This window comes from Fukomys damarensis, unplaced genomic scaffold (assembly GCF_012274545.1).
Source record: "Fukomys damarensis isolate Sample0158 unplaced genomic scaffold, DMR_v1.0_HiC HiC_scaffold_26, whole genome shotgun sequence".
In the NCBI taxonomy this organism is placed as follows: Eukaryota; Metazoa; Chordata; class Mammalia; order Rodentia; family Bathyergidae; genus Fukomys; species Fukomys damarensis.
This window is the reverse complement of record NW_022900938.1, coordinates 24,713,562-24,736,500: the sequence shown is the minus strand read 5'-3', so window position 1 is coordinate 24,736,500 and position 22,939 is coordinate 24,713,562. Positions and strand designations below refer to the sequence as shown.

The window sequence follows — 22,939 nt, the reverse complement described above, 5'->3', positions numbered from 1 at the left end:
TTTCTTTGTAGCAGTTTTTACAATTTTGAAGAAGATTGTTCATGACACAACATGGCAACTGGGAAAATTTGTAGCTTTCCTTTCATCTTAGAAAGCAAGATCTGAATAACAGGCATCCCAGGAGAAAATCTGTTTCTGGGTGTGTGTGTATATATGTGCTTGTTTTACAGAAGCCACTGGATGCCTTCATTCCTCCTGAAGTTAGACTTGGTGAGGTGAAAATGTCTCAGAAAGTCTCAGGAAAGGAGTATCTATCTATCTATCATATGATAAGCCATAACCTAGACTTTAAGATTTTGAATTGAGTCCTGAGGCCTAGCTGCATTTCTCATGGGAGACCAGCAGAGATATCTAAGCTCCCTAGGCCTTGGGTCCCTCCAATATAAAAGCAAGAAGCAAGCCAGAGGTCCTGTGTACACCTGTAATCCTAGCACTCAGGAAGGTGAGGTAGGTGGATGATAAGTTTGAAGCCAGCCTGAGCTATGTAGTGAGACTCTTTCCAAAAGACCAAAAATAAATAAAACAAACAAATAAATAAAAGCAAGACATCAAACCCCAGAGGATTATCTCCCATGTCAGGACTTACATTTGTAAATCTGTACTGCCAAGACAAAATGAACCCTTCTCCTTCCTTTCAAGACTCTGAACATCTGTCCCTGAAGTAGCCCAGGTCCCAGGACATATTGGGGGAGGTGAGTAATTTCCATCCTATTGGGAAGATCTTTTACAGACTGCAAGTATAAGGTAGAGTAAGTTATTGCTAACTTTCTGCCACTGTGGTTCTTATTGGGAAGGTAGGATTTCATATGGTCAAGTACTATGGTTCTCAACCCTGGATGCACTGTAGAAGTGCCTAAAGAAATTTATTTTTAGAATACCAGTGGCAGGCTGGGATGTAGCTCAGTGGTAGACTGCTTGCCTAGCACGTGTGAGGCCCTGGATTCAATCTTCAGTACTGCAACAACAAAAACAACCACAAAAAATTAATGTCTAGGCCTTGATCTTGGCAGTATTTTAAAAGTTGAAGGGCTGATTCACCATAAAGGGAAAATGCTACTCTGAGGTTGACAGACCTGAATTCTCAGTTAACTTTGCTTCTAACTTGCTGTGCCTCTGTCAATCTCCTTCTGCCTCTGTTATCTCCTTGAGATTATTTGTCCTTCCCAAAGTGAGAGGAAAAGAAAAAGATATTTCACAAAATAAAATTTGCTACATAAAAATGAAATGGCAGGGGAAAAGACACAGAGCCAGAGATGATAGATAGGTCATCTGTTTGGGGGCCCCATGGGGCATGGTCAACCTCGTTCAGGAGAAAGATTGTCCAGCTGACAGCTGAGTTACTGTCACCTCCAAATGCCCTGAGAACTTTGGTCAGAGAAATGATGCACCCCTTTTATGCACAGAGTAGTTGGCAGAGTTCTATAAATTAATTGTATGACTCTAATCCTCTTGAAACGCCCCAGGGGTATATCCCGTAACCCCATCTGGGATTTGCCATCTGTAAATCTAGAATGCTAAATGCTTTGTTTGCTTCAAGAGGATGTTTTACTTGGCAAGAGACGCTGGGAATGCATCATCCACAAAGTGGCAATTAGATCAGCAGTCATACTGCTCAGAAAATATCCATGCCTGCTGAGATTCAAGCAGGGGTCGGGGCCAAGAGCTCTCCTAGTGAGGTCTCTCCCTTTCCTCCCAGAAGCCCAGCACACTGCCTGCCTGTTCTTCAGGCACCAAGACCCTAAACTGCCCCACCTTGTGATTGGTCTTCCCTACCTGCATACCTGCTAGGAAACTAACCCAGCTGGCACATGTGTAGCAAAAGTAAGTGATACATTACATTCTAGAGGACAGTGCAGGAGGAAGGGCTGACAGCCAAACTGGCTATAACTCGGCCAGCCACGTGGAGTACAGGAAGCCATTTCCTTCCTTCCTGCCTGCCTTCCTATCTCTGAGATCCTAAGAGGACAGGGAGCCTCATTTGTGGCTTACAATTATGTGTGAATTAAGATTGCCAGACTTAAATAAAAATATAGCACAGACAGATTTGACCATCAGATAAACAATCATTTTTAATATAAGTATGTCTCAAATAGTGCACGGAATATGCTTAAACTAAAAAAGAATTGTTACCAAATTCAACTGGGTGTTGTATTTATCTGGTAATGCTGGCTTGAATAAAACTGCAAGCTAAGGTTTTATATTTAGTGTTTGAAGTTATATAACAGTTTGACTAAATTCAACTCATTGGCTATCAGTAAGGGCTTGAGCAAATGCACAACCACTATGTGATGATTTAGGGTTAGGGAGTAAGAGTACGTATTTCCCAGGGCTCCTAAAATACTATCTAGATTTCTTTTTTCTGACAGATTTAGCTCCAGTTAATTATAAAGTTCCACACTCAGAAAAGAAGTGTTGAAGATCTTAAATACAAAGCCAAAAGATGCAGGGATTCTTAGAAAAGAGACCTATGTTAAATATAAACTATATTTGGGACATAATATACTTTTGAAAGCTCAGTAAGGAGGTAGGCACAATGTATCACACACCAAACAGTTTGGTTGAGCTTAGACACGTATGTGAGGTGGGTGAGCCGCTTAGCTTAAAAGTCCCTTCAGGAAGGGTGAAACCTACTGACTCAGGACTGAGTCCCTCCTTGTCTTTTGATCTTTGAGTTTATTCTAATGAATGGAAAAGCGGTATTGTTTTAATTGAAGTTCTTTATCAAGGTTGTTGAACATCTTTCAGTATCTCGGCTCCTAACTGTAATTCAACATACATCTCTCTCTCTCTCTCAGATCCAAGGGGGATTGGTTCCAGGTATTCCACAAACACCAAAACCTGCAGATGCTCAAGTCACTTGTATAAAGTGGCTTATGATTTGTATACGGCCTGCACAAATCCTCCTCTGTATTCCAAATCATCTCTAGATTACCTGGTAATAAAATGTGAATGCCATGTAAATAATGGTTACACCATATTTTGGGGGGAACAAGGACAAGGGGGAAAGTCGGTATGTGCTCAACACGGGCACCATGTTAAAAAATCGGGGTGCGGGTGCTGAGGTCCTAACTCAGTGGTAGAGCAGGGAGGAGAATGTGTGCTTAACAGCACAAAGTTCTGGGTTCAAGCTCTAGCACCTCCTTCAATTTGTGATCCACGATGGAAGCGTGCAGATGCACAGGGCTGACTCTCTTTCCTGCCTTAGCTTATCTACATTACAGATTTAGACTTTTTCTGGGTGTATATTTTTAATTGTTTTTAATCTTTCTGTGGCACTTCCTTTTCTCCTGTGTTCTTATTCATAATATGGAATGTTTTACTTTAATATGATTGAACTCATCCTGCTCACTGATATCTTTTTCCAGCCTGGAGTTTATTGTAGTCTTTGTTTCTGTGGGAATGTCTACAGTGTTGAGCTATACAACATGGCCTGTGAGAATGGCATGGCTAATTGTTTTTTTTTTTTTTTTTTTTTTTTTGGTGTTTTGAGACAGGGTCTCACTATGTAGTTGAGACTGACCTGGAACTCACGATGTAGCACAGGCTGGTCTCGAACTCAGAGATCCTCCTGCCTCAGCCTCCCGAGTGCTGGGATTACAGGTGTGAGCCACCATGCCCGGCTGGGATGGCTCATCTTGATCATCAACTTGATTGGCTTGAGAGATCAGTAAGATACACTTCTGGGTGTGCCTGGGTGGGTCGTGGACATGTGATCTTGGGGACTGTGTCTGGTACCCTGACCCCTTCCTCTCTGGCTCTTCCCGTCCTCTCTGCTTCCTCCATGTCCTGAGGTGGGCAGCTCTTCTCTGCCACATCCTTCCACCTTAACGTTTCTGCCTTTGAGCCAGCCAAAAAAACTTCTTAAACTGTGAACTAAAATCAACCTTCCTTTCTTTAAGTTATATACATAAACTATTTGTCCCAGCAGTGAAAACCTGGCTATAAGCAGAGTCAACAGGTATATTTTAAAAAGTAAAATATTTTCAATATTCCTCTTGAAAACTTAAAAAAAAATCTAATTTCAGTCTAACATCACTAGCTTACAGCTTTAAATAAGTCACTTAGCTTCTTAAGGTTCAGTGACCTTAATCCCTCACTTGAAATTATACTACAGAGGTAGGGGGATAAAAACAGCAAGATATTAGCAAAAGAACAAAAAAATGGACAGAGGATCAGTGGAACAGATTAGAAGATGCAGAAGCAACTCCAAACACACTCAGCCACCTTATCTTTGACAGAGGCCAAACACTTTCACTGGAAGAAAGATAACCTCTTTAATAAATGGTACTGGAAAAATTGGCTTTCCACATTCCAAAGACTAAACTAGACCCATATTTTTCACTGTGCACTAAACTAAACTCAAAATAGATCAAATATCTAAATATTAAAACAGAAACACTAAATCTGCTGGAAGGCAGAATAGGTAGAACTCTTGAAGACATGGGTATAGGCAGAGACTTTATAAACAAAACTCCAGTCATCCAGGAAATGTCACAAAGAATCAATAACTGGGATCTCATCTTATTAAAAAACTTTTGCACAGCAAAAGAAACCACCAAGAGAGTGAAGACGTAACCTGTAGAGGTACAGCAATGCTCAACAACTAGGCCACACACCAAGAGGTCCAACAGGAGACTTTGTTCTGGAAGGCAGGTTAAGGAGAGAGAGGAGAGACAGGAGAGACAGGAGAGAGAGGAACAAAGATCAGAAGGTCCTTTTATTGGTTTTGGGCTGGGCTATTGCTTATTTATGAGAAGCGGGCTACCTTTAACCTATCACAGGCCAGGTTGCCCTTATGGGTTCGGTCCTGCAGAAACAGGTTTGGCTCCTCCAGACCACTGTGACCTTGAGGGGGAGGAAAACTAAAGAGCATGAGGTCTTTTTAAGAGCCAAGAAGCACCAGGAAAATGCAGCCTGTGATGGCAGCATCAGGTCCCTAACATAACCTACAGTGGGAAAAAAATTTGCCAGCTGTTCCTCAGACAAAGGACTAATACCTACAATATATAAAGAACTCAAAAAAAATCAGACCCCTTAAATTTAAAGACCCAATCCAAAAATGGGCATCTGAAATGAAACAGCTTTGAGTCTAAGACCCAGGCTCACCTACCCAGGAAGAAATCGCTCTTTCGGAATGATGATCACATATGGCACCACCTCCTTCAACTCACAAGTATAAGCCTTCAACCGCCAGGCTCTAAGGCCATCTTTCTAGAACATTTGATTATTCTCAATTGCAGCCCACTCTGTGCAAGGGGAATGTGGGCAAGTCTGCTGCCTGGGGGAGGGCTTCACAGAGAGGCATCTGACATCTGTGTCACATTTTTGCTGGCCTGAATCTTGTCCACGGAGCTCAGCTAACTTCCCTGGAGAAGGAGACGCGATGGCTCCATTACAGAGGTGCTATGGCTCGGCAGCTAAGCACGCAGGCTGCACAATCCAGGATGTGTGATATATTCTGAATTCAACAGTTAAATGCAAGCAATAAGCCAAGCCTGGTAGCATGGGCCAGTAATCCCAGCTACTAGGGAGACTAAAGCACAAGGATCCTAAGTTCAAGTCCAGCCTAGGAAACTTATCAAGACTGTTTCTAGCAAACATGAGGCTTTAGATTCAATCCCCAGTACCAGAAGGGGAAAAAACCAAAAACACCCAAGAAAATCATATTTGCTTCATTGTGTAGGTTGTTGGATAGTATCCCATGTCCTCACTCTTAAAAACCTGTGACTCTGACTTTATTTAGAGAAAGGGTCTTTGCAGTTGCCATTAAGGATCTTTAGAGAAGATTATTCAAGATAATGAAGTCAGCTCTAAATCCAATGACAAGTGTCCTTATGAGACAAAAGAGTAAAAGACATGGAGGAGGCCATCTGAAGACAAAGGGACAGAAACTGGAGTGATACAGCCACAAGCCAAGGAATGACCAGAGCCACTAGCAGCTGTGAGATGTGAGAAAAGATTCTCTCCTTTGGAAGGAGAGCCTTTGAAAAGAGTGTGGCCTTGCTGACGGCTTGGTATTTGGACTTGTAGTGTCCAGAAGCAGGAGAAAAATCCATTTATGTGGATTATGTTCATTCGTTATAATAGTCCCAAGAATCTCAGAGGTTTCTCAGAGTTAATGAGATGAGATCTGCTCTAACAACAACAAAATAATGAGGGGGAGAGTTGAAGGGAGGGGAGGAGTTAGAGAAAAAAGAAGAATCAAGATATATTATGTACAGGTATAAATTCCCTATGATGAATGTGATCATTATGTGTATCCAAAATGTACCAGTAAAAGTAATTTTAAAAAAAGATTCAATGACCTCTACTAGATTAAGAGCAGGGCCTCTGTTTTATTTCAATATGATTTCCTCACTATATCCAGTGAAGTACCCTGCATATAGGACAAATGTTACAGTGTTTGAATTTACATGGTATTTTTGCATAATAATATCAAATTGTTCCACTCATTTATTTAATAATGATTCTTTTCCAATTGTATATGTGGTTGTTTAAAATTGGTCATGAGTCAGTGACATTTAGATTTTTTCCAGTATATCCGGAAGTACCCAGAAGTTGCCGTATTCTTTGCAGAATATTGTGACATATGAAGGTATTAACTTCAAATAATAAAAATTAAAATTCAATGCTAAACCAGACAACCAGTTTATACCAGATTCTGGTCTAGCATAGGTAGCATATTATACAAAAAAACAAAAACAAAAACAACAACAGTTTTAAAATTTATGGGAGAAATTTAAAAATTTGTAAAATTCTAATAACTTAATTCCCTCAAGACTGAGGAAAAGAATACCAGTGCAGGGGACAGTAAGTTCATCAATAGCAAAAGGTGAGAGCTACATTTTATATTAAGCTTTGCCAGTTGAAAGAATATAAGTAAACTCTAAGATCAAATGTAAACAGTATGTAAAGTCCAGCTGAACTGGGCTGAACTTCCAAAATTATTTTAGATCAATTGTTTGAGTTGCCATGGGTAGATTTCCTGCAGTATTAGAAAGTCTAAGGGAGAGCGATGTAAGACCTTAAAACTTAACTTCCAGTGACATCTGCTCATTAATCAATAAATCAGAAATGAGATAATGCAAAAGAACCTCACAGACTCACATTCTGCCATATTGTGGAATATGGATTATGCAAAGAAAACAGGAAGTAGATGTGTTGGATCCAGCCAGGGAAAAATTTTTAAATTTTTGGAGACAGAGTCTTGCTATATAGTCCAAGTTGGCCTTGAACTCACAGTGATCCTCCTGCCTCAGCCTCCCAAGTGCTGGGATTACAGGCATGTGCCACCATGTGCAGCAGAATAAAACCTATTTTAATTCTGACAAGAGCAGGGCAGCAGACCTGTGCTCTGCACTCTGTTCCTGAAAACTGTCTTATAAGACTGTTGGAACACTCTGCAAGCAATATTAATTTGCTAAACCAAATAATATGTTTTCACTGAGTTTCTGTATAGACATTTGACTTTAAAAACAAGATTCCTGTTAAGAAAGACAATATGCTATAGTTAAAATACACACACACACACACACACACACACACACACACACACATCTCTGCTAGAGCAGGAGATATAAGACCTAGGCTTGAGTTCCTAATCTGCCATTTGATCTAGCACATGCACATCTCTGCTAGAGCAGGAGATATAAGACCTAGGCTTGAGTTCCTAATCTGCCATTTGATCTGAAATGAACCATTCAACATCTCTGGGCCTGTCTCTCTTCTGAAAAAAAGAAAAAGAAGTGTTTGCGAATGAACATCTTCTAACGTCTGTGGGATTAGATTATGTTCTAGATGTTTTCATAGATTTGTCCTGATTCAAGAAGAATCATGGGCCAGATGGTGGCACATGCCTGCAATCCCAGCTACTCAGGAGGCTGAGGCAGGAGGATCAAAAGTTCTAGGACAACCTGACTTAGTAAGACCCTGTTTGTTTGTTTGTTTGTTTTTTGAGACCCTGTTTTAAAATAAGAAATAAAAAGGATCGGGATTTAGCTCAGTGCTGCCGCCTACCTCACAAGCTCAAGGACCCAAGTTTGATCCCCAGTACCAAAAATAAATAAATAAATAGATAAATAAAAGAATTGGCGATAGAGCTCAGTGACAAGAGTATCCCTGGGTTCAATCTCCCATTCCACAAAAAAAGGGGGGACAATGAAAAAGAAAAGTCAGTGTATAAACTTTGTACTTAGGAAACAGATAACTTTCTAGTTATGATGGTCCTTGCTAAATCACTCTTCATTTTAAAAATTCCTCCAAAGATAAGAAAAATGTTTCAGGAAATTGGAATGGACGATGATTTTTTAGGTAAGACCTCAAAAACATGGGAAATAAAAAGCAAAAATAGATAAATGCAATCACATCAGCTAAAAAGCTTCTGCTGAGTTAAAAAAAAATACAATGAAGAGAAAACCTACAGAATAAGAAAATATTTGCAAAGTATAGCTGTGACAAGATGTTAAATATCTAGAACATGTAAGGAATTCAACAAACTCAATAGCAAAAAGACAACTTGATTTTGAATTTTTTTGCTTTGTACCAGGGATCAAACTTGGGACCTTGTGCTTGTGAGACAAACAGTGAAACCACTGAGCTAAATCCCCAGCCCAACTTGATTTTTTAAATGAGCAATAAACCTAAATACAATAGATATTTTTCCAAAGAAGACATTGAAATGGCCACTGAGTGTATGAAAAAAATGCTCAGCCACTAATTATCAGAGAAATACAAATCAAAACCACAATGAGATATCACCTCACTCCAGGATGAACCAGGGATCAAGCTCAGGACCTTGCGCTTGCAAGGCAGGCACAGTGCCACTGAGCTAAATCCCCAGTCCCTGAATGGATAATCTTAAAAAGTGAGAAGTTAACAAGTGCTGATAAGGATGTGCAGAAGAGGGGACCCCCACCATTATGGAAAACAGTATGGAAGTTCCTAAAAAAATTTAAAGTAGACCTACCATGGGATCCAACAACCCCATATATATCCAAAGGAGATGAAGTCCATATGTCAACTAGATGTCTGCACTTTGCTTATTCATTGCAGCACTGCCTACAATAGCCAAGAAATGGAAACAACCTAAGTGTCTGTCACCAGATGAATGGATAAAGACAGTGTGGTACATATACATAATGGAATACTGTTCAGCCATAACAAAGAATTAAATTTCATCATTTGCAACAACACAGATGGAAATGGGGGTCATCATGCTAAGTGAAATAAGCCACGAAAGCTGTATGGACTCACTCATATGTAGAATATAAAAATGTTCATCTCATAGAAATTGAGAGTAGAAGGGACTTAACAGTGGCTGGGGAGAATAGGAGGAGGAAGAAAGGCAGAGTCTGATCAGTGGGTGCTGCCAAGTTACGGTTAGATAGGCTGGAGATAGTGTGGTGTGTTTTTGCATGGGAGGATGACTGTACAGATCAGTAACCTGTACATTTCAAAAGCTAGGAAAAAGTTTCAGTGTTTTTCACCATAAAGAAATGATACATGTTTGAGGAGATATGTCTGACCTGATTTAAACATTACACAATATATACAAAGAGGGAAAAAAATCATGTAGTACCCCATGAATATGCAAATCTTTATGTGTCAGTTAATTAAATTTTTTTAAACGAATATACAATCATGAAGCAAAAAATTTCCCCAGACTATCCTACAATAATGGAAATATAAAGTTCAAGAATGACTTCATGTACAAATCTCCAACTTTTTTATGAATAGTTTATCACAAAAACCCTATCTAGAAAAGACCTTTTCCTCTATTTTATGACATTCATAGACAAGATTCTGTGTATCACTGTGTGTGTGAGCATGTGACGTGTTTGTTTTGGAAAAGTTAGGACTGCTGAATCCTGCTTCAGATAGACAGCCAAAAAACAGTACATTCCATGGAAATCATTTTCTTAAAGAAAATGAATTATGACTTCATCTGACATGTGGCTTCTTCATTTCCAATGTACTTTTGGACCAGAGTTCTGAAATCAAAACTGAAAGAAGGCTGGAGATTTATCTTAGTGGTGCCACACCTGCTTCTCAAGCACAAGGTACAAAGTTCAATCCTCGGTGCTGCACAAAAAAAAGACTGAAAGATAGAGTCTGCTGCATGGGATCATGCCATTATCCTTTCGGCTCCTTTAGCCACCTCCAGTGAGTGCATATTCAGTGGTGTTGTTTAAAGTATTTTAGTACATACCATCCTGAGCTGTTTTCCCCCATAGTGTGTCCCACCAAAAGACCTCATCTCCCAAGAGTATGTGTGCTCCAGATGTCTTTGAACTCTTGCTGTAGGGTGTGGCGCACATGATCCCAGATTGCCTTGGTCGTCCTAACAGTTTCCCCGCTAAAGGCACTCTACTCTGGAAAAGCTGACCTCCACCCTGCACCTACCCGATGCGGGCAATCCAATTTGTTCCTCGTCATTCTGGATTGCCAATTCAGATTAGAGCGATGAAGGCACAGTTACAGATGGCAGCCTTGTTTAACTTAGCTGTTCCTGTGTTTGTATGTTTTTAGGATGACATTTCTCGTAGTATTTAGTAATTTTTCTACCATGTGCATCAAAACGGGAGTTTTCCTGGTGCATTTTCGTGAAGAGTCATTTTTCACTTCATTTTCCCACCTGGAACAACTTACAGTGAGGTTTTGCTGTCTGGTTGCAGATTCAGAAGATGGTCTTGCACAGAAGCATCGGACACCTCGCCGACGATGTCAGCAGCCCAAAATGCTGAGTAGCCCTGAGGACACCATGTACTATAACCAGTTAAATGTGAGTTCAAAGTGGCCATAAAGCTGTTTCATTGGCTTTGTTTCCAGTTAATAATTCTGTTATTAATACCTGTTCCAGCCCCTCCAGCCTCACCCCCACTCTCTTATGCTCTCTCGTGAACATGTGCTTAGGCTCTTTATCTGTTGCTTTCATGTCAGGATGTCTGCCTTCACGGTGAATAATTGATGTGGTTTATCAAAGACGAGCAAGATGCATGCTTCATCAGGCTCACTTGAGCCCTTTGATCAAAAAAATTATGCTGTGACTTCTGATATTATCAGCATCTGCTTGCATTCAACACAAAATCACTTTGAATTAAAAATTAACGACTTGCTGCTTTGCTTTGACTGTGTGTTCTTGGGCCTCTCCACAGGGAACTCTAGAATATCAAGGGAGCAAGAGGAAGCCAAGAAAACTTGGGTAAATATCTGTCTTCTTAGTGCTAAGCAACTGTAAACAGAAGGGGTCCTTTGTGATATTATAGAAAATGCAAAAATTTCCAGAGAGGCTTCTAAAATTATTCAACCTGGATATTGCCACCGTTATTGACATTGGAAACTACCTTTCACATTAGCAAGGATACAAAACTCAAGTCTGTTTCATCCAGAAAAGCTGAAATTGTCACTTAAGGGGCAAATGTTATTCCTCATAATTATTCTAGGGAAATTTACTTTCTTCATAATGGAAGACATAGAGAGAGTTGTATAAAAATCTCCCACAAATAACAGCATTCCATAAAGTGCAAATTACGCCCATTTCTTCCACACTCTTATACCCTGTGCCTATAACATGCACAAAAGAAGGCTTCCCCCGATGGTGAAAGAGGAAAGTAAAGATTTTTGTGGCTCTTTGATTGGTAGCACCTCAGTTGAGAATAACAATGAAGTAGATAACTGGTACTAGTTTGAGAATTGGGGGAGGACAGGAAAGTTCCTTTCTCATCCAGAGGAAGCCAGACAATGTAATCACGTAAATCAAGTTGCAGTATAACCACAGCTTCCAGACACTAGGGAGGTGGGTCCATTACCATCGTGTGACTCACAGGTGAAAGGCCACATGAACAAGACCCTACTACCTCTATACTGGGAGGCCCTAAGCTCCCTAAGCTGTCCTTCCCTCCGGTCTTGGGACCCAACCCTCTTCCAGCGACTTACACAACTTTTGCTGTCTCTGTGATGTAGCATTTGTTTCCTTTTTCTGTTGCAAATTCTCTTCTTTTCTTCATTGCAGCCAAATCAAAGTGCTGGATGGGGAAGATGAATATTACAAATCTCTCTCCCCTGTAGCCTGTCTCCCTGAGGAGGGCCACACAGCCCCCCCTTTCTTTTTTAACTCGTCCTCAGAAGGAGATTCTTTTGCTCAACACTGAGTTATTCTTCCTGACCCCGAGTCTGTTCAAGGTGAGAACGATCGTGGTAACTGTATAATCGTGTACTATTATACAGTCAGCATCTTTGGACTCACGGCCTGTGCCTGAGCCTTACTAAACAATTTGCAGGCCCCAGATACCACTCCTGTTTCTACCAGTCTTCCACATCTGTCGTGTTCCCTGAGTTGTCCTTTTCTCATCTTATGAGTCCCCACTTGAGAGACTGAGATGCCTCCACCCCCGTAATGGCAGTCACTTAGGCCCCAAATGCCTAAGAAAGTAGCAGACAACCTCATCTTAGCCAGTCATGAACTGATAAGTTTTCTTTTATTACCCACTGAGTTTCCTTTCAGTCCATGTCGATTCTTCCCAGCAGAAATTCAGGGGTCCCTTTCCTGCTCCCTGTCTACCCTTTCCCTCGGTTGGGCTTGTACCTCCCACCTCACCCAGGGCCTGTGCACCATCACTGAGCACACCCAGCACTTTAGGAGTGAAAAGAAAGGAGTGAGAAGGAAAGAAAATGTGCATCTATGCAAGTCTAGGTCACATTATTCTATAATTCCACTCACTGGCAGCTGTCTCCACTAGGCCGTGAGTAGCTGCCAGGGAAGGAACTGCCCCTGTCCATCTTTGTGTGCACAGAACCTAGCACAGGGCCTAGCGAAGCAGGCATCCAGGACATGTAGGATGAGTGGACAGACTTCATCCAGTTACACAGATACCTCTGACAGGACAGTGACTTCCAGGTATATGTTATATATGAATAACTGCTTTTGACTTTTCGTTCTAGGCCCATCTGGTCCTATTGTAATGATATCACATAGTATTAATATGATTCAATATAATAGGCTTTTTTGTAAAACAATGTTGTGTGACATAAAACCTCAAAAATCTTGTAAGACTCTTTCGAACAGATATTGTTAACATTTTTTATACTCTAAAATATTTAGCAGATAGTATGCATGGAAATACTTTTAAGGAAGGTATTTCTAAGAAAAATAACTTTGAATATATAGAAAAATAACATTTACTGAGTTTGAAAGAAAAGGCCTTAATAAACACTTTTTGAACAAGATGATAATGTAAGATAAAGATCTCAGGGATTATAATTTTACCAGAAAAAAAAAATAAAGCCAGTTTTTAAATAAGCTACATGAATCTTAAAAAAAGATGAATCTTGGTTTTTTTTCCAGATATTCACTTGAAGTAATGTTTATAAAATAAGAGCAAGACAGCAAGTGAAACAAACAAAAAACTTTACATTATTGTTCAAGAAATAGCCCTAGGTCCACCAAGCACTGGAGAGGTAGCTCAGTGGCAGAGTGCTTGCCTAACATGTGCTAGGCCCTGGATTTCATCACCAGAACTACAACAAAGAAAGAAGTGGGGAGCTGCTAGCCTAAAATATATAGATTTTAAGTCAGTGTTATGAATATATGAGTGCTTATTGAAATTTCACTTTTATCGTTAATTAGTGTCCTTTTAATATTAGATGCTTTTCAAACTACTGAATAGGAATACTCATAACTTCCCGCTTGTACACGTACAATGTAACTGTAAACTTACCTTGTTTGTGATTAAAATGTACCCATAAATAAAGTGAAAAAGGAAATAGAAGTAATTAGAAAATCACAGTTGAGAAGTTCTATAGTATTTAGTCAGTGACAGGGCTTTAACTCCTGATGGTACTTTTGAAACAGTGGTCACCGTCAGCTGTCCCATAGATAAGGCAGACTGTAGGTATAATCCTTGGGCTATTCATTACACCACAAACTCAGAAAGCAATTCTTTGCTGGGCATGTGGTGCACACCTGTAATTCCAGCTACTGGGGAGACCGAGGCAGAAGCATCACAATTTCAGAGGCAGCTTGGACAATTTAGTGAGAACCTGCCTTGAATTAAAAAAAAAATTTTTTTTTTCTTTAAAAGGGTTGGGGGACCAGGAATTTAGCTCAGCAGTGCTGACACCTGCTCAAAAGCACAAGGTCCTGAGTTCTATCCCTGCTACCAAAAAGAGGGGGGTGATGGTGGGGATTTAGCTCAGTGGTTCTGCTGCCTGCCCCTCAAGTGCAAGTCCTGAGTTTGATCCCCAGTAACCAAAACAAAACAAAACAAAAGAAAAGGATGAGGAGGTTATAGGTCAGTGATAGAGCATTTGCCTACTCTGTGTGAGGCCCTGGGTTCAATCGCTAGTACCACACACAAAAAGAAAAGATTGTTAAATTGAATACATTAGCATGATACAACCTGGGCTCTCATGTCTAACTAGATTTATCAAAATAATATGCACATGGTAAAAACCAAACAAAAATCCCAAAGTCCACAGTGTTGATAGTGGATAACAGCCTTCTCCTCTGTGCTTCTACACCAGAAGAACCCATTTTTAAAAAATTGTTCTCAGGGCCAGGGATTTTAGCTCAGAGGTTCTGCCACCTGCCTCAAAAAATGCAAGGTCCTGAGTTCAATCCCCAGTACCAAAAATAAAAAATAAAAGTTATTTTCAATCCTAATTCTTCTCATGCTTATCACCATATCTACCTATGAATACATGAACCACACAATGATATTCTGGTCAGCATGACTGACACACACCACACAAAACAGCAGGTGACATCAGAGAGCCCCGGGTGCAGCTCCATTTTGTAAGTGCTCTCAGTGGTGCTTACACAACCAAACCAACTAATGACACATGTCTCAGAATACACCCCACCCTTGAGTGACATATGACAAAATTTGCTTCTACCTTGTTGCTTTGCCATATTAGATAATAATTATTTTCTAAGCGGGAAGTTATTATATTTATGAAAAATATAGATGTATTTCAGTCCCTCTCGCCTCCTTCTTGGTCCTCCCAGTACTTATAAATTTTGTTTAAGCTGTTCTTGACTACCTTTAAAATTTAAACTTTGTAATTAAAAATGTTGGCTTTCGTGCTGCTAGCTTTCAATAGTATCTCTGTGAGGCTATCTCATGCAAAGAAAGCCAGCAGGGTGAAGTCATGTCAGAACAAACAGATCATTCTGAGACTAGGATGTTTTCTTAAGAAACTTCGTTGAACACTCTTGGTATTCATATTCTGAGTTCCTGCTTCTTCCATCTCGACTGATGGGCAGACGTGGTTCTATCCAGTTTTTCTATATTTTTTTATCTTTCTTAAGTTTATTGGTACATTTTAGGTATACAATAGTTACATTCATCATTGGGATCTTGTACCTATACATGACTTATCTAGTTCTTATTTTTTCCCATTTCCCAGCCCTCCCTTCAGTCCCTCCACCCTTCCCTGTTTACAAAGACATTGTTTCCATGTTTTTCCTTTTCACATATTTTTTCTTTTCCTTTCTTACCTTTCCCCTACCCCTCCCATTTGCCTACTCTTTTAGATTTTTCTTCCTATTACACAATATCAATTATACATTTTAATCCTTATTTACCTGACTTTTTCACACCAGTACCCAATATCAATTATACATTTTAATCCTTATTTACCTGACTTTCTCACACCAGTAAAATGATTCAGTACATGTGTGTCCTATTAATTTCACTTAAAAGTATGGCCTCAATGTGCATCCACTTAGCTACAAATCTCTCTGCTTTCTCATTCTTTATGGCTCAGTAGTACTTTTTTTTTTTTGGTATCAGGGATTGAACTCAGGTCCTTGCACTTGCGAGGCAGGTGGTAGAACCACTGAGGTAAATGCCCGGCTACTCCATTTTATTAAAAACACAAAACAAAACAAAAACCCCACATCTTCTTTATCCAGTCTCCAGTTGATGGGCAATTAGGCTGTTTCCAAAATTTACCTTATTACAAACTGTGCTGCTATAAAGTGGGTGAGTGTATGTATGTATGTATGTATATGTATGTATGTATGTATGTATATATATATATATACTGGTTTCTTTTTATTGAGTTTATTGGTATATTTTAGGTATACAGTACAGTTACATCCATTACTGGGATCCTGTACCTTCACATGACAGGTCTTGGTTCTCATTTTTTCTCCTTGTCCCTGCCCTCCCTTCACCCCCTCCTCCCCTCCCCATTTACAAATGCTTTATTTCCATTTTTTCACTTTCTCATTTTTTTCTTTTCCCTTATTACCTTTCCCCTACCTTCCCCACTTTCCCTACACAAGCCCTTTTCTTCCTATTTCACACTATTAATTAGGATCTTGTGTACTATTATACTTTTTCACACCAGAGAAACTATTCAGTATTTACACATGTGTGACTTATTTCACTTAGGAGTATATCCTCAATATGTATCCATTTTCCTATGAATGAATCTAATTTCTCATTCTTTATGGCTGAGTAGTATTCCATTTTATAGAAAAACCACATCTTCTTTATCCAGTTTCCAACAGATGGGCAGATGGGCTGTTTCCAAGATTTAGCTATTACAAACTGTTCCCCTATAAACATGGGTGTGCATATATCACTGTGGTATGATTATTTTAATTCTTTTGGAAAGATACCCAGCAGAGGGATGGCTGGGCCAAATGGAATCTCTAGTCCCAGCTCTTTGAGGTATCTCCATATTGATTTCCATAGTGGTTGCACCAGTCTGCACTCCCACCAACAATGGAGAAGGGTTCCTTTCTCCCCACAACCCCACCAACATTTGTTATTGTGTGATTTCTTGATAGCAGTCATTCTTTGTGGGGTGAGGTGGAATCTCAGTGTTGTTTTCATCTGCATCTCTCAAATGACCACTGATGTGGAACATGTTTTCATATATTTACTTGCTGCTTTAACTTCTTTGTCTGAGAAATGTCTGTTCATTTCAGATGCCCATTTTTGAATGGGGTCTTTATATTTTGGGGGTCTCATTTTTTTGAGTTCTTTATATATTCTAGATAATAGACCTTTGTCTGAGGTACAGCTGGTAAAAATTGTTTCCCACATTGTAGGTTGTCTCTTAGCTCTGCTTGTGGTTTCTCTTGCAGTGCAGAAGATTTTTAAAAAGATGAGATTCCTGTTGTCTTTGTGCTAGTTCCCATGCTACTGAGGATTTGTTCATAAAGTCTTTTCCTATGCCGACATCTTCAAGAGTTCTACCTAACTTAACTTCCAGCAAGTTTAGTGTTTCTGTTTTAATATTTAGATCTTTAATCCACTTGGATTTTAGTTTAGTGCATGGTGAAAGACACAGGTCTAGTTTTAATCTTTGGCAGGTTGGGATCCAGTTTTTCCAACACCATTTATTAAAGAGGCTATCTTTCCTCCAGAGAGGGTGTTTGGCTCCTTTTTCTAGGAGCTTAAGATTTACCATTAGGTTGTTTATTTGAGCTCACTCTGTTTTCCTAGTGTGGGCATTCACTGCTATATGAATTTCCCATGTAAATCTGCTCTCATTGTATCCCATTTGCCCAATACTTTTAGACTTTTTCTTCCTATTACACAATATCAATTCTACATTTTGACCTTTATTTACACTCACCAGAGAAACTATACAGTATTTACATGTGTTTCCTATTAATTTCATTTAAGAGTATATCCTCAGTATGCATCCACTTAGCTATAAATATCTCTAGTTTCTCATTCTTTATGGGCAAGTAGTACTCCATTTTATGATGTCAAATATTCATGAATTTGTTTTCAGAGTCCCTATTCTATTCCATGAATCTATTTCTTGTTTGTCATTGTCTTAAATACTGTTTTGTTGTTGTTGTTTGGTACCGGGGATCAAACTCGGGACCCTGCAGGGCAGGCGGCAGCACCAGTGAGCTAAATCCTCTTTATAAGAGGCCTTAGTATATGTCAGAGCAAGTTCTCCATCTTTATTTTTCTTCTCTAAGATAAACTTCATTAGACTGGGCCCTATGCATATTATAGAATCAAATAGTCAACTTCTATGGAAGACTGTTAGGATTTCTGGGTCTGTCACTTTATTTTATTTATGTATTTATTCAATTTTTTTCTTTTATTGAGTTTATTGGTACATTTTAGGTATACAGTACAATTACATTCATTATTGGGATGTTGTACCTTTACATGACAGGTCTTGGTTCTCATTTTTCTCCCCTTGTCTGTGCCCTCCCTTCACCCCCTCCTCCCCTCCCCATTTACAAACACATTATTTCTATTTTTTCATTTTGTCATATTTTTTTCTTTTCCCTTATTACCTTTCCCCTACCCTTCCCATTTTCCCTACACCTTTAGCCTTTTTTTCCCTATTTCACATGTTCAATTATCTCATTAGGATCTTATGTACTATTATAGTTTTTCACACCAGAGAAACTATTCAGGATTTACACGTGTGACTTATTTATTTCACTTAGCAGTATATCCTCAATATGTATCCACTTTCCTATGAATGAATCTAATTTCTCATTCTTTATGGCTGAGTAGTATTCCATTTTATAGAAAAACCACATCTTCTTTATCCAAATTCCAACTGATGGGCAACTGGGCTGTTTCCAAGATTTAGCTTTTACAAACTGTTTCCCTATAAACATGGGTGTGCATATATCACTGTGGTATGATTATTTTAATTCTTTTGGAAAAATACCCAGCAGCGGGATGGCTAGGTCAAATGGAACTTGTAGTCCCAGCTCTTTGAGGTATCTCCATATTGATTTCCATAGTGGTTGCAACAGTCTGTACTCCCACCAACAATGGAGAAGGGTTACTTTCTCCCCACAACCCCGCCAACATTTGTCATTGTTTGATTTCTTGATAGCAGCCATTCTTTGTGGAGTGAGGTGGAATCTCAGTGTTGTTTTCATCTGCATCTCTTGAATGACCAGTGATGTGGAGCATTTTTTCATATATTTACTTTCTGCTTTAACTTCTTTGTCTGAGAAATGTCTGTTCATTTCAGATGCCCATTTTTTAATTGGGTCTTTATATTTGGGGGACTGATTGTTTTGAATTCTTTATATATTCTATATAGTAGTCCTTTGTCTGAGGAGCTGCTGGTAAAAAATTTTTCCCACATTGTAGGTTGTCTCTTAGTTCTGTTGATGGTTCTTTTGCAGTACAGAAGCTTTTTAAAAAGATGAGATCCCAGTTGTTAATTCTTTCTGCTAGTTCCCATGCTACTGAGGATTTGTTCATAAAGTCTTTTCCTATACCAATGTCTTCAAGAGTTCTGCCCAGCTTAACTTCCAACAAGTTTAGTGTTTCTGTTTTAATATTTAGATCTTTCATCCACTTGGATTTTACTTTAGTGCATGGTGAAAGATAAGGGTCTAGTTTTAATCTTTTGCAGGTTGAGATCCAGTTTTTCCAACAGCATTTATTAAAGAGGCTATCTTTCCTCCAGTGGGGATGGTCAGCTCCTTTGTCAAAGATGAGGTAGCTGAGTACATCTGGAGTTGTTTTTGTGTCTTCCAGTCTGTTCCACTGATCCTCAGGTCTGTTTCTTTGCCAGTACCGTGCTGTTTTTATTACAGTGGCTTTGTAGTACAGTTTCAAATTGGGAATTGTTATACGTGCTGCCATGTGTCTGTTGCCTAGGATGGCTTTTGCTTTTCTAGGTCTCTTATGGTTCCAAATGAATTTTTGGATTCTTTTTTTCTAGTTCTGTGAAATATAGTGTTGGAATTTCAATTGGCATTGCATTGAATCTGTATAGCAGTTTTGGTAGTATGGCCATTTTCACTATGTTGATTCTTCCTACCCAGGAGCAGGGGATATCTTTCCATTTTCTTATATCCTCTTTGATCTCTTTTTTCACAGTGCTGTAGCTTTCAGTGTAGAGGTTTTTTGCTTCTTTTGTTAGATTGATTCCTAGATACTTCATTTTTTTGGATGCTATTGTGAAAGGAATTGTCTCCCTAATTTCTCTCTCAGTGAGTCTGTTATTTGTGTACAAGAAGGCTATTGACTTTTGGGTGTTGACCTTGTATCCAGCTACTCTGCTAAAAATGTCAATTAAGTTTAGAAGTCTTTTGGTAGAGTTTTTTGGGTCTTCAATGTAGAATATCATATCGTCTATAAATAATGACAATTTAACTTCTTCCTTTCCTACCTTTATTGCTTTAATTTCTTTCTCTTGTCTAATTGCTACGGCTAATGTTTCCAGAACTATATGGAAAAGGAGTGGTGATGATAGTGGGCATCCTTGTCTTGTTCCTGATTTTAATGTGAAGGATTTCAGCTTTTGGCCATTTAATATGATTTTGGCTGTTTGTTTTTCATAGATAGCCTTTATTAAATTGAGATATAGACCATCTATTCCAATTTTTGCAGGGTTTTGGTCATGAATGGGTGTTGAATTTTGTCAAATGCTTTTTCTGCATCTATTGAGAGGATCATATGATTTTTGTCCTAGACTCTGTTCTTATAGTGTATTACATTTATTGACTTACGCATGTTGAACCATCCTTGCATCCCTGGAATAAATCTGACTTGGTCAGGATGTATGATCTTCTTGATGATCCTCTGTATTCTGTTTGCTAGTATCTTATTAAGGATTTTTGCAGCTATATTCATTAAGGAGATTGGCCTGTAGTTCTCTGTTTTAGTTGTCTTTCTCTGGTTTCGCGAATCAAACTGATACTTGCTTCCAGGAATGAGTTTGGAAGTATTGTTTCCCTTTCAATTTCATTGAAAGTTTGAAGAGTAATGGCAGTAGTTCTTCTCTAAATGTCTTGTAAAATTCAACAGTGAATCCATCAGGACCTGGGCTTTTCTTTGTTGGTAAATTTTTAATTACATTTTCAATTTCATTGATTGTAATTGGGGTGTTTAAAATGTTTTTATCATCTTTGTTCAATTTTGGTAATTCATAAGTATCTAGAAATGTGTCCATTTCTTCTGTGTTTTCCATTTTGTTAGAGTACAGGTTCTCAAAGTAGGTATTGATTATCCTCTGGATTTCTGATGAATCTTGTGACTTTGCCTTTTTAATTCCTGATTGCATGGATCTGAGCCTTTTCTTCCCTTTTTTTGATAAGGTTAGCTAAGGGTTTATCAATTTTATTCTTTCAAAAAAACCAATTCTTCGATTCATTTTATTTTTTTATTGTTTTCTTAGTTTCCACTGCATTGATATCTGCTCTTATCTCTATAATTTCCTCTCTTGTTCTTGTTTTGGGTTTTTCTTGCTCTTGTTTTTCTAGGAGCCTAAGATTCATCATTAGGTTGTTTATTTGAGCTCACTCTGTTTTCCTAGTGTGGACATTCAGTGCTATGAATTTTCCATGTAGAACTGCTTTCATTGTGTCCCATAGATTCTCGTGTGTTGTGTTGGCATTATCATTTAATTGTAGAAACTGAATAATTTCTTCTGTGATGCAGTGGTGGTTCAGCAGGATGTTATTTAATTTCCATATGTTTTTGAAGTTCTTGCTGTTTCTTAGGCTATTGATCTCCAATGAAATTGCACTATGATTGATAACGTACAGGGGATAGCTTCAATTCCTTTGCATTTACTTAAGCTTGTTATATGAGCTAGAATGGGATCTAAATGACCTATCTTGGAGAATGACCCATGTGCAGCAAAAAAGAATGTATATTGTAATTTTGTGGGGTTGTACACTCTATAGACGTCTATTAAATCCATGTTTTCAAAAGCTTGGTTCAGTTCTAGTATTTCATTGTTGATTTTTTGCCTAGATGATCTATTTGTGAAAGTGGGGTATTAAGATCCCCCACTATAATTGTATTAGTGCTTATTTGGTTTTTCATGTTTCTTAATATTTCTTTTATATAGTTGAGGGCATTAATATTTGGTACATATATGTTTATGATTGTCATCTCTTCCTCTTCAATTGTTCCCTTTACAAGGATGTAGTGGCCTTCTTTGTCTCTTTTAATCAGTTTTGGTTTGAAATTTACTTTGTCTGCAAATAAGATTGCTACCCCTGCTTTTTTCTGGGCTCCTGTCACATAGAGAATTGTTTTCCATCCTTTCACTTTCACTTTCAGTCTATGGGCTTCTTTTTGCATTAGGTGTGTTTCTTGTATACAACATATTGTTGGATTTTGCTTCTTGTTCCATTCTGCCAGTCTATTTCTCTTGATTGGTGAGTTGAGGCCATTGACATTGATGGTTATAACTGATATGTACTGACTTATTATTGTCATGTTATTGGCCTTTTGTTGACTCTTTTTACTTTTTCACCTTCTCCTTTTAATTTCTTGCCTTGCCTATTTGATTTGCTCTGTTGGGCCTCATGGTGTTGTTACCTTCATTGTCTTTTTCAAGGATATTGTTTAGAATTGCTTGTAGTGCTGGTTTGGTATTCATGTAGTTTCTCAGGTGTTCTTTGTCGTGGAAGTATCTTATTTCCCCATCCATTTTGAAAGAGAGTTTTGCAGGATACATCAGTCTAGGTTGGAGGTTGTTTTGTTTTAGTACTTGGAATTCCTCACTTCAGGCTCTCCTTGACCTAAAGGTTTGTGTTGAAAAGTCTGCTGTGATTCTGATGGGCTTTCCTTTGCATGTGATTTGTTTCTTTTCTCTTACTGCTTGTAGTATTTTGTTCTTCTGTTGGGTTTCTGGGATCTTGATTATTATATGTCTAGGTGTAGATTTTTTTAAATTGTGGCTAGTTGGGGTCCTATATGCCTCACTCATCTGAATGTCAAATTCTTCCCCTCTGGAAGTTTTCTGTCATTAATTCTGTAAACAGCTTTTTTAAGTCATTTGTATTTTCTCCTCCTACTTCATGGATTCCTATCAGTCTTATGTTATTCTTCTTTGCCTCATCTAGGAGTTGTTGGATCGATCTCTCATGATCCTCTACTATTTTTTTTCAGCTTTAATTGAGTTTATTGGTACATTTTAGGGATACAGTACAGTTACATTCATTGTTTGGATCTTGTACCTCTACATG

The 22,939-nt window shown here is 38.7% G+C and overlaps 1 protein-coding gene across 1 annotated transcript in view; it reads left to right on the top strand.

Annotated features, from left to right (window-relative positions):
* Nucleotides 1-22,939, top strand: part of Myo3b (myosin IIIB) — a 453,146-nt gene that overhangs the window by 399,842 nt on the left and 30,365 nt on the right. The window contains exons 33-35 of the mRNA XM_010606961.3: nt 10,674-10,780; nt 11,154-11,200; nt 12,011-12,180. Coding sequence (XP_010605263.1) covers nt 10,674-10,780; nt 11,154-11,200; nt 12,011-12,149 — 293 coding nt within the window. The 3' untranslated portion in view covers nt 12,150-12,180. The remainder of the gene's footprint in view (nt 1-10,673; nt 10,781-11,153; nt 11,201-12,010; nt 12,181-22,939) is intronic.